Source organism: Aethalodelphis obliquidens, unplaced genomic scaffold, assembly GCF_003676395.1.
Source record: "Aethalodelphis obliquidens isolate GAN/ISIS:26980383/991018 unplaced genomic scaffold, ASM367639v1 scaffold37, whole genome shotgun sequence".
NCBI classification, from domain to species: Eukaryota; Metazoa; Chordata; class Mammalia; order Artiodactyla; family Delphinidae; genus Aethalodelphis; species Aethalodelphis obliquidens.
In genome coordinates, this window is record NW_020837981.1 from 9,852,781 (window position 1) to 9,865,452 (window position 12,672).

At 48.5% G+C, this 12,672-nt stretch overlaps 1 protein-coding gene across 1 annotated transcript in view; it reads right to left on the reverse strand.

The window, feature by feature from the left end:
- LRMDA (leucine rich melanocyte differentiation associated) overlaps positions 1-11,020 on the reverse strand; it is a 1,115,615-nt gene extending 1,104,595 nt beyond the window's left edge. The window contains exons 1-2 of the mRNA XM_027129784.1: positions 10,510-11,020; positions 4,516-4,616 (exon numbers count right to left, since the gene is read on the reverse strand). Coding sequence (XP_026985585.1) covers positions 4,516-4,616; positions 10,510-10,539 — 131 coding nt within the window. The 5' untranslated portion in view covers positions 10,540-11,020. The remainder of the gene's footprint in view (positions 1-4,515; positions 4,617-10,509) is intronic.
- Between the last annotated feature and the right edge of the window lie 1,652 nt (positions 11,021-12,672).

Below are 12,672 nucleotides of genomic sequence, written 5' to 3' on the forward strand. Positions count from 1 at the left end.
CCAGTCAGGGGAGAAGGAAGATGAAAGCTGGAACAACTCATTACCAAGATCTCTTTGGCTCAGTCAAGGAACCAGAGGACTCTCTGTACTGATCACAGAAGTAAAGGAAAATATGAAAACCTCAAAAACGAGTTCAAGTAAGAGTTCGGGAAATGGATATTCAAATACTCCTGGTAGCAGAAATCGGTATAACCTCTCTTTAAGGCAATCTGCCATCTGTATCAAGGCCCTCTGACAATTCCATTTCCAGGAATTTGCCCCAAACAACTAATCAGAGACATTCATCAATGAGTATTACAAGGCAATTTATAATAGAGATATTTATAACAGTAAAAATCTGGAAACAATCTAAATGTCCAACATTAAGAAATAAGAAACCATTAAAAACTGTAATGCAGTATTTATTGAGATGGGAATATGCTTCCAACACAATGTAAGCAACAGCATCATTTAAAAAATATTTGGCATTACGAAAGACTCCAAGACAATAAAATGTTAACAATGGTGGTTCCTGGGTGGTAAGATTATCAGTGAAAATTTGAGAGAAAGAGGGTTTCTGTCATACCTTTCTGTGTTTTTCAAGATTTCTAAATTGATCATTGTTGGTTTCATCATTTACAAGACTGTCTTCAAAAAATAAAATCTAAAGTACAATGTCATGCAGATGTAAACATTGGATTCATGATCATTAATGCATCTAAGTTTACGGGACAAAACTTCACTCCTCTTGGCTGTTACCTACCTAATATGCCCATTAAAGGGGGGATGGCAGGACCCTACACCTGAGAATCATGTCCAGAGAGCTGGTCCCAGTTCAGTCATTGCAGTTCACCTGGTTTTCATCATAACAGGAAGAATGAGGTCTGGGCTGAGAGAGCAGGTAAAGAATGTTTGAGTCTTTTAAGGGAGCCAGAAATTTTATTTGGACCTTTTGTCTTGCTTCCCTTTCCAACCCGACAGAGAACATACTGCCCAGGGACTTTAATTCCCTCCAGGACAGAGTCATAGAAGCAAGACAGTCTCAATTTCCACGACTTTCTGCATAGTTTACTACTGGACAACCCAACTGAGGTAGAGATGGGGTCACCATAGTTAACGCAGGAGACAAGACCCTAAGGTGTAACAGAAAGAAAAAATAAAAGTTCAGAGCTTTTAAACCCATAACCACACTCCCCTCCAGCATGAACAGGTGGCCATAGAGACAATCAGCAGAAACATCACTTTCATGAATGAAGTTAACAACGATGATGGGCTATGAATTGACAACAGAGAAGGATGACCCTATCACAAGTGGTTAACTGAAGCCTGGTGCCTCCGTTTTAACTAACATCTTGGCAAGAAGTAATATAAATCTGGCCACATGAGAAATTCTCATGTTAGTATAAGCATGGAATATCTCTGGAGGATGACAGAAATCAACTACCAGTAGTTAGCAGTGCAGATGGGAACCAGGAGGCAAAAGGACTTACGTGTAAAGGACACTTTCTTTTCACTGGCTGCATGTTTGTTCCCCCTAAAGACTGTGCCATGTGAACGTATTAAATATTTTGAAATGAATAAACAGAACTCCTTGCCTAAAACCAAGCTGTACTCTAAAGCACAAACAGACTGCAGCTGATTCTGTGATTTATGAGATTAGCGAAATTTGTATTAGTGGCTCTCATCCATTTAAGGCAATACCCGGATATGACTCTTTGGATGAGAAAAGGAAGCCTGCAGAGATGCTCTATAAAAAGGAGGGGAGGGGTGATTTTTCTGAATATAACAGAGTAAGAAGAATTTTGTGTTTCTGAGGGCAGCTCTGGAAAGAAGATAAGTGACATTGGAAAGCCGAGAAAGTGGCTGGGAAAGAGGGGCACCTGGTCACATGCAGGAGACCTGATCCTAATGAGAGGAATCGCCAGGGAGAAGGTCTCTAGGGCAAGGGGGTACCCAGAAGATTTCCAGGAACAATGCTACCCCAATGTGTCTCCTGCTGCGTCCAACAATTACCACCCTATCGCCCCCAGCACACTTTGAACTGGTATAATACACAGTAACATTGTGTTCGGCTTCAAAGAGATGAAGGGGGTGTCCGAAGTGGGGCCAGACAGGCTGCCAAGAAAGAGAACAGCAGATAGAGCAGAGAGGGTTAGAACAGGGAGCTATGGTGAATCCAGGCAGAGAGCAAATACAGGGTGATATGCTCCCCCAGATTCCATGGAAACAGTAAGGCAGGGCTGGGAAGAAACCTTCTACAGAAGGTGGGATGGGGATTCACAGTATTTCCTTTGGGTATGATGATTCCTGCAGCCTGGTGGGCTAGTGACATCTGTCACATTCCCGTCTATTTGGAAGGTAAGTTTATTATCTTCCTCTTCCCTTCTCCTCCTTCTCTCCCCTCCCCCATTTTTTTTTTTTTTTTTTTAAGAGAAATTAGTTAAGCATCTAAGTCGTCTTTGAATATTTATCCAGCTGGAGGTAGAGACCAGGGCCTGAGTAAACTTGCATCTTCCTCTGGCACCCAAGATAAAATAGTGCCACCTCCCTTTGCCCCCCAGTTATAAGACCATCAAAGATGAGCCAATCCCAACATAACCATGTCAAGCCAGGGTTACTTTTCTCCACTGTGGTCTGTAACACCTCTGACTTTATAAGTCCTAATATAAACCCTTCCATTAGACTTCATCCCTGCCTCAACCCAGCTATAACCCACACATGGACCACAACAGGGGTAAGAACAGGTTCCTGACCAGAAGGGATCACTCCTCAAAATCAATACTTACAGAAATCTGTCTCCTCAACAGCAACAAAAATTAATAAAAATCTTAACTCTTCTCCCTCCTTCTCACAAAATGTTCCTGCCTCCAGGACCCATCATTTCCTGTGATAAATCCTTTTAGATCCAGCCCCTCAGAGCCAAGAGCCCCTTCTCGCCACCAAGCTCGCTCGGCACACACACACCTCCCAGGAGTCCAGCCCCTTCTTTGCCAAAGGGAGGCAGGCCCCGGAGCATGACAAAGACGGCTGTTTCCTCAGAGCTGGCAGCCCAGTCCCATGACCTGTGATTGCTGACACGCACTCCCTCACAGGGCCCAGCCTCCTGAAACCCACGTCCGGGCTCCCAGTAGCAAAGCAGCCACCCCCTGAGCCACAGAGCCCCAAGCCCCTGGAGGCCGGTCACATGGGAAGAACTCCTTCCGATGCCCCAAGGAACGCTTATGCCTGAGTCTGTCCTGGGGAGCTATTCAAGGGGCGCCCGTGTCTCAGGCACTGTCCAGTCCAGGTTGTGTATTCTGTCCCCAATTTGGGTAGGGACCAAAAACCAGCCTTTGTTTCTTTAGAGTCAGTGTTTGTTTGGCATCCTCTCATCACTCTATTACTTTGCAACTTTTCCGTTTCCACATCTCTCCAGAAGCACACAAACCCCTTGGGAGTCAGGGAGAGAAAGCACACAGCACCCACTCTCTTGCAACACAACTCCCTGGACGCCCCTTCCCTGGAGCCCATGCATCTCCGCTGTGAGTTCCTGAGCACCAGCCCAAGAAGCTCTGCTGGCTTAGCTTCAACTCCCCTCTACCCTCTGATGCCTTAAAGCCCTGAATTTTGTCCATCTTCCCTGGAATCCATAATTCCCAAGTGTCCCGACTCAGAAGACACTCCACAGCATGGAAGTAGGAAAGTACAGAAGCCCCGGGGTGGGATTCCAGCTCTTCACCTCTCCTTCCACCTTGAGACAGTTTGTTCCCTTCCCAGGACAGCATGGCTCTAAAGGGGACACTTAGGAAAAACCTCTGTGTGGAACCACCTCGTTAGGAAAAGCCACGACCCAGATCCCTGCCCATTTGTCCCACTGATACCTGCTTTCCAAGAACCTCCTAGCTCCCTCCCCGAAGCCCCCAAGCCAGTCTCAATTCAAAATCTTTTAGGAAGAAATGAAACAACTGTCTGTTTTCTCCATTGGAATAATACAGACGATCACACTTACCTTCTCTGCCAAGTTTGGAACAGTTGTTCAAGTTTCCCTCCCACCTACCCCATGCCAACAGTGTTGGAATTACTTTGAAATACCATCTGGGAGAAATCATCATTGCAAATATTTAAAGTTCCAATTCATAAAAAGGCAAAGACTCCATCACACAAAAACACTCTACCTGGGATTTGGCAAATCTTTGGGCGACGGAGTTATCCAGGAAAGCATCCTCAACACCCCCAAAGCACTTGTTGGTTCTACCTCACTTTCTCCCCAAGAGTATCCTAACTCGTCTGCACGGACATCAGTGAGAAAGGAAAAGAACAAAGTGACGCTGATGGCCCTCTCATGACACATGTGAGATGCTCACACTTGCTGCTTTTTCACCGGCGCAAAGAGGGGAGCAGAGAACCATGTGAAGCAGAGTCAAACCTTCGGGGTGCGGTTCCACAGGTCTCACAGCCCTGTACCCTATGCAGAGCTGGGATGTCTTTTATCTGCAGGCCGTTACCAGGGGGACTGGGCCTCCCAGGCCTGGTCTGCGTCTTGTGAAGGTTACATACCTCAGAAGGTTAAAGCTCAGATCAAGCCTCTTTGCAAAATGTCCACAGTCCCTGCCGAGGTGCTCTGGAATCTCTCTGCAGTCCTGGCCTATGTAGGACACCTGGAAATTAAATGGAACAGAAACAATTGTGGCCAACGCAAATCACCCAGCTGCTCACAACCCTGCGTCACTGATCCGATGATTGCTTCCCCAACTTGAAACACACGCTTCACACACGAGAAGCCCCACGTGTGGCTGTTTTCCTGATCAAATCAGCTTTAGGGGCTTCAGGGACTCTGCCAACAGCTCCCCTTTGCTGGTACACTTAGCGTGATGGAGACTAATCCCAGCACAATGGAAACTGGACTGAAATTGCCCTGATTCAGATGTCCCAAAAAAAACCCAACGTCAGAGCACGCTGGTATAATCACAGCAATCAGCCTCTTGCTCAGGGGCCTTCCCAACAGCTGCCCCTCTGGCTCTCCTGCTTCCCCTCCTCTGCTCCCACCCTCCCCCAAATACCCTGCGATGCACATTACCTCATAAAAGACAGAGCAGATGCACATACCAGCATTCAACCTGCAGGGTGCTGGAACAAATAGGGTTGGACAAGAAAACCTCCCCAGACCGCCAATCCCATCCTATTTCCACCGTATATAAAATGTCCTCCACACTCTGAACGAAGCTGACTCAAAGGCGACGGGGCAACGATGGGTGGCCAGAGCTCCCAAGACCCTGTCCTCCAGGGATCCTTTGGCAATCAACCCCACTCTGCTTGCAGAGCTGCTCCCTCAGGCATTCTTTTACTTATTTTATTATTATTATTATTTACCTAGAGTGTGCCCAAACATTAAGAGGCTGAACTGAAATTTGATCCCAAAACTTCTGGCTGTGACAAGGTCAGAGGGCTTTCTCACTGCTCCAAGCACTGAGTTTCTGAAACTCACTTTTACAGATAGCACACTGCAGGAAGGACTGGCAACTAATTCCAAAACCAGTAAGACAAACCAGTGACCAGTGGATCACAGTACATGACGCTTTCCCACTAAAGGACCCTACCTCCAATTGCTCGGCAGAAATTCGTGGCTGTAGCCTTGATCCTTTCCCCCTGCAAACCCTCATTCTTCTACACATACAGACAAGGATGTCTTGGAATTAGAGAGAGGTGTCCAGGGGGGTGGGGAAGTTATGATTCCTAATTGAGAACAAGAATATGGTGGCCTTCTTGCATCCTCAGGTACTGGGTTAAACTGTATGAATTACTAATATTTCGATCATTGTAGAACTACACAACAGTACTTTCATATGGCTCAATCTAATACAAGTCACGCTGCACCCTAGCACCCTCAATTTTTCAGGTCATCTCTCAACCCTGTCTTATCCAATGGGGGCCCATCGTTGACGATACAACATCGTGTATTCACTCTCCTTCAGTAACTTCATTCCTGGAGGAGACAAAGTGGGGATAAAGGACAGAAAAACAGCTGACTCCAATAAAATTATTTTGACTTAGGAAGATACAGGCTAGAAACTAAAGAGCTGTAAGTTCAATATGATAACCTCTCCCCTTTCTACACGAGACCCATCTTTCTTCAGAACTCCTTGTGTAACAAATTAAGTTCTGCTTCCAAGCAGAGATGGAAGTTATACACTAAGGAGAGACTGGAGAATCTAGGGATTTCCATCACTCAAATGTCTACTCCATCAGCAGCTTCTTCTGTATTATATGTTCACATTGGTCCCAAGGCCCAAGGCGCTCACCTGAAAACCCATCCCTTTCACTCAAAATGCACCACCATCTTGTACACATCAAAATCATTCAAGACCTCTGCTATATATGAAGCAGAGAGGCTGAGCTTTCAATGTAGGAACTGAGTTCTTTCCTCATTGGGTCATCAAGGGCTAAGTTTAGTAGGGACTCAATCAAAACCCCTCATGTTTTATACAGGGAAACTGAGACTCCAGAGGCCTGCCCACTATAACACATCTTTCTTAATGATAGAGCCTGGACCACATCTTGCACCAGGAATAAGGACTTCCAACATCCAGGCCATGGAATTCTTAAATATCCACACGTGGATGTGGATTTTCTTCATCAACAAAATCCAGGGGTGCATCTATCATCAAGTTTCGGCTTCAAAATGAGTTTTCCTAGCTGAAAGGTCTAGAGCTACCTCATGACACCGTGTGGAAGGCCCCAGAAGAGTGTCAGAGCCTGGGGAAAGAGGGATATTTGCTCCCCTTTTTCTCCTGTAGGATTCCGCTTCAGAGCAAACACACACCAAGGACAGCTATCACCATGAAGCATTCGGATCATTCACAACATGTCTAACAAGGATTCCATCAGCTTGTTTTACTCCATGGTCTTAACAGCACAATATCCCCAGAGAACTAAACAAAGCACAACTTGCTCCTATTCCACAGAGATGAAGACCATGTCTCCAAAATTTTGTAAGAAAACCAACTTGATAAGCCATCTGCATGCTTAGACCACCCTCACGGTAAACTGGAAGCTTTTTGAGATGTGAGTTAAGTCAACCATGTTGAAGGGTTCAAATTGGCTGGAAAAGGCTTCAAAGCAGCAAGCAGCCACTGCCAGGCACTGCAACCAACACTCATAATGAGAGGAGAAACTTATTCAAGAAGTGCTCCTGAGTGGAAGACATGACCTCTCAGGATGTCAGGGAAATTTCTGGAGCATGGGACCACCTAACATAAAACAGGAAGCCAGAAGAGCCAGGTCAAAAATAGTTTGCATCTTCAGCAAACAAGAGAAGGAACACAGAGCTTAAGAGATCTTAAATGGCACAGAAGAGCCCATCCAAAGTGAGAAGTCATTGCATTTAGTCAATTCTCTTGATGTTGAGTGAACTGAAGGACAAAGTTTCGTACTTTTAGTTTGCCTACCTTATGTAACATGCACCCCAAGACTTCTACCCCGCGTGGAATTACAGCAGAAAAGGACACCATTATCAGGGAAATGAAAACATATCAAGTTCAAGACCCTTACAGTGAGGAACACCAGACGGAAAAATAAGAATGTCTCGGTGGGATATGCAGATGTACACACAGCCAGCTCCTCTGAGCAGAAGCTGCAGAAAATTACCAAACTGCAGAACACTGAGGGTTTCTCTTTGCAGTTGGGATGGTCTGGCTCCTGAACTTTTCCGTAGTAGTCAGACTGAGAGGAGATTATTTTAGGATGCCTGCCCCCACCCAGGGGTGAGGGATTCTTAATTTTAAGTTCACAGTACTGGAAGCTCTGTGAGAGTAGAAACAGATCTGGGCATGAGTTTGGGTCCCTGTGCTGCTACTTACTAGCTGTATTATCTTGGGTGGGTCACAATCTCACGGAGTCTGTTCCTCTTCTATAAACTAGTTAAACACGAACCACCTCCAAAGGTGTTAAGAATAATGTAACTACGAACATTTATTAAAAGCTTACCACCTGGCTCTTAACTAGTCAACCCTGATTAAACAGCCCCACGAGTCACATATTACCCTGTAATGTAAGTTAAAATTGAGGAATGAGATAAGTTTACATATTGAAAGTACACAGCCCTGTCCTGGGCACCTAGTGACCACTGGGTAAATAGTTATTGAATCAGACCAATATCCCTGTGGCAGGGGTTTCTTATTCCAATGTCTTTCGGGTATGAGATTTCAGTACCCAAATTTCAAGTTTGCATTTATACCTGCAGTTGTATTAATGCCCCTACTTTAATTATCCTAAGCTAGTGGAAAAGGAAGATTGAGGCTTTCGTACTGAATATAAATGATGCATTCAAGCCAAAAGAAGACCAAATGGAGTCAGATCCATGTTAAAAGATTTTTACAGAGAAACGTGTAGGGAGGACCGCCTCATCCCCGAGTGTGCGGTGTTACAGGTCTGTGCAACTCCTCAAACCCAGGGCGATGGCCGTCAGCCTACAGCAGCACTGAAAGCAGTGACCGAGTTTCAGCAGAACACCATCCATCTCATTAAATTGTTTATTTTCATTTTCTGGGTGTTACGGTTTTCATCTTTACACTTATCCAATCCCTTTATTTGGGGCTTATAAGTCTCTAAATACGAACTTAGAAAAAGTTCTATCTGGTCTTATGTTTGTATACTTAAGCAATATTGTAATTAAAACAGTAATACTGTGGACTTCACGGCAAGTGGGGTTTTTTCCCCCCTTTATAAGGATCCCAAGTTTGAGAAGTACCATGTAATACACATTCAAGGTGCTATATCTTTTTTTTTTTTTTTTTTGCGGTACGCGGGCCTCTCACTGTTGTGGCCTCTCCCGTTGCAGAGCACCGGCTCTGGACGCACAGGCTCAGTGGCCACGGCTCACGGGCCCAGCTGCTCCGCGGCCTGTGGGATCCTCCCGGACCGGGGCACGAACCCATGTCCCCTGCATCGGCAGGAGGACTCTCAACCACTGCACCACCAGGGAAGCCCAAGGTGCTGTACCTTATAATGGCTGCAAGGGGGAGAATGCTAAAAAGACCCTAACCCCAGGGCCACCACTCAGATTCACTGATGTAGGAGGTTTAGAATACGGCGCACTAATGACCCAACGGCATTTTCCCCAACCTGCCTGCTCCGCTCCTTCCCTGGCAGCTCCATCTGTTTAGAACTGTCCCCAAGGGCCCAAAATGCCTCACCCACAGGTCAGTGAATGTCCTCGGGCAGTTTGGGATGTGCCAAAATCAAGGGGCGCAAAAAAAAAATATCAAGTTTGGGAAACGGGAAGAGAAAGGGAAAGGGAGGCACGGGAAGGCGCAGCCCCACTGCCAAGTCTTCCATGAAGCTGCAAGAAGCTACCAGAGAACCATGGGTCTGAAATGCAGAGACCTAGGTTCTGGTGGGTCAGGGACCCTGCTTGGGCAGAGGCCCTCTCCTCCAGCCCTTCCCCCAGCAGCCTTGTTAACTCCCAGAAGGTCCCTTTTCCCTGCCTGCTAAATATGATACATCATTTTAACCTCCTTCCCAGGCTGGTACCTCCCTGGTCTGCTCCCTTCTGAACTCTGAGAAGGGGAAACATTCCCTTAGCCCAAAAGTAACCTCAAAATCTAATTCTGCCTGACACTACATGCCTTAGGCAATCCAAGGGAGAGCCTCAACTCCTCAGAACCATTTCTCTAGGGTGTGCAGGGAAAGGTGGGAAGGAGGAGGGCTGGCTTAATCAGAGTGTAAAAGGGACATCTGGCTTCTCCAGCAAGTAAAAGGCACCTGGTCCCCATAATGGCTGAGTCCATCCCTCCAGCAATGACTAACACCTAAGGCTTCACTACAGCGCTGACAGCAAGTAAAGCTGGATGTCTATCACCTCGGGTTGAAACTGCAGTGTTGCCATTTCCCATGGACGCCTGTTAAAGAAATCAGGACCAAAATAAAACTGGAGAACTGTAGCCTTCTACCCACCTCTGATTAGGGGCCTCTGGTCAGAAGCCGGAGCAAGTCTGCAGCAAAACCCCCCAACCCAGTGCCTGCAGGGATGCATCATGATTTTCACTGTCTTTCATAGATTCCTTCCTCCGTGGGGTAGGGGGGGGGGAAAATAAAAACCCATAGCTACAATTTATATTCTACAACTGCATTGGTGTACAGACAAATATATTAAAACGTTTCTTTAACCAAGGTTCTTTTTTTTTCTTCTGGTTATGAAAGAAAACTTTTTTGTGGGCCCGGGAAAGTACCGTGGGCTGTGCGTACTACCCACTCGGCCTGATGGAGAGCTCCGCGGGCTGGCCCCTGGTCAGTGAGCGCTGGGGCTGGAGGGGACCCGGGCGACCTGGGGGCCTTCCCCCCTCCTCCCACCCAGGAGGTGTGCCAGGCGCAAAACCGAGCCTGTGCTCACCAAAGTCGGGTAGGCCTGGGCATGGAGCCACTCCCCACCTGCCGACGCAGCCCCCTGCAGTGAGGCAGGGAGCCCCGTCTAACCTCGGGACGCCGCTCGCCCCAGGGCTCCCTCCCCCGACCGACTGTGCCGAGGCGGGGGCGGGGTGGCCCCAGCAGACTTACTTGAGCTCCACTGACCACAAGCCCAGCCATGGCGACGGGGCGGGCGCGCTATACCGAGTGCGGAGCGCGGAGGAGAAACGCGGCGGCGGCGGCGGCGGCGGGCAGCTCGGGCCGGCTATTAGTTCCGCACTGGGTGGTCAGCTGACCCGGCGGAAGCCCGAGGCGCGGGCCGGGCGTCTGAACCTCGGCTCAGCTGTGCGCCCGCCGCCCGCGCTGGGCCGGGCCTCGCGCAGGTGAGCCTCATTCAGCGCCCTGCGCGCCGCAACAGGTGCCCGCAGCGCCCGCGCCCGACTCACTGGCGAGACCGCCGGGCTTCCCCGTGCCCCGCCCCCGGGTGCCCCAGGACCCTACGGCTCAGGAAGGGTCAGGGCAACAGGAATAGCAGCCCCATCTCATGCCCAGAGCCCTGGCGCGTTGGTAGGGGCGCACTGGGGGATGGAGAAGCAGGGAGGTCTCCCATCACGGGCTCCCCATCGCAGCCGTTAGCCAGGGGCGTGTGGAGAACCAGGACTGTCCTCCATGTCACAATCCGGATTACATAACTGTCCTCAACTGTAGGGAGGAGGGGCATATTGGGAACTCCTGTCCCCAACTCTGAGGGGAAGAGGGGAGTTGAGAGATTGAAAGGACACCTGATGGGGTGGAGTTCCCATTTGCATGGGGAGCAGGAGGGAATTGAATTTTTCTATAAATAAACCACTGGCTCAGCTAATAACACCCCACTTGACAGGAATACGCCCTGGGAAGAAGAGCTGAATGATGTCCCCAAATTTCAGGCGTCGCTTATTCTCTCTTCTCACAGGGAAATGTTAAATGTGAGGCTGGAAGTCGTCCATGAGGTCAGCTCCCCCCACACACCTTTGCCTCACTTGGATGTGAGGGGTAGCCCCTGCTGCCTCCTGTCTGGGTGAAGTTAGGCCCAGGGGACGGGTAAATGGAAGCTCATGCCTGTTCTCAACTGAAAGGACCCTTATTTTCTCTGTATTTTTGCCTTCATACCTCCAGCACCAGGATGCACAAAGCTATCACCAGAATCCAATTCAATGTCACATTATCAGCCGTCCCTTATTGCAGCTGAGAGGCAGCCCGGCCTTAACTAGACTTTCCATCCTGCTCCCTCCCTATACCAATGGGTATAGGCACCATTCAAATAGAGAAGGGAAAACTGGGTCCTCACGCACCAGGCTCCAGATCTCACAGGCATTCCAGGGACCTCAACTCAGTAGGCCTATTGATGATTGTAGCTCCCCATCTCCATCAAAGGGGGTGTTCACAGGACTTTTCATTGGTCCCTGTGTCTAAACAGCACTTAGAAGGCCCTGGTTGTGCAGGTGATGATGTGATGCTGACGGTGATGATTATGATATTGGTTCAGCATTTTGTGGCCGTCATGGTTATCTCTCAGGCCTGGTGCCAACGCACTGTAACGTGGGGGTTGACTGTGGGGGTTGACCTCTCTGAGGGTTGACCCGCGTGCCCTTCTCTCTGCTGGGAGGAGCGGACACAGCAAAGTGGAGCTGTAAGAACACACACTTGGCTGTGTTTACCTTGGTGGGTTCCAGGAAATGCTTGCAACAAAAGGCCCCACAGGCCAAAAAAGAATGCTTGCCCTCCAGAGATAAGGGGGATCAAAGGGAATCTTCTGAGGCCTCCTGCCCCGGGCCAGCCCCTCAGGCTCCTCCCTCATTCTCTGCTGGATGCACCCTCTCTGAGTCCATTGTCCACTTTTGTCTGCCTTTCCTGCCTGAAAAGGAGGAAGTGATTCTCTACCCTCCCCAGGGAACTTTCCCCTTGGCCTTTCTAGATGGGCTTTGACCCGAAAGAGAGAACATGTGGAAATAAACTGACACCTACTCAGAGATGAAACTGGAACCCCACCCCTTCCCCCTACCAGGAGGAGGGTGCTTGAGGTCATTTCACCCACGCCCCTGCCTCCATACACGGCTGTGTCTTCTGAGCATAGAAGGTCTGTTCTGCAGACCCTACTATCCACCAATGACACCAAAGTGAGCAGGGATCTTTGCCACCTTTCCAAACCCCCTCACTGCTGTTCCCTTCTCTACACAGCCCCAGGGAGATCATTCTAAACGCCCGATTTGACCCTACCTGAAATCTTTCAGTGGCCTCCTCCCAATCTAATAATACAGCCCCAAATCTTGAGCC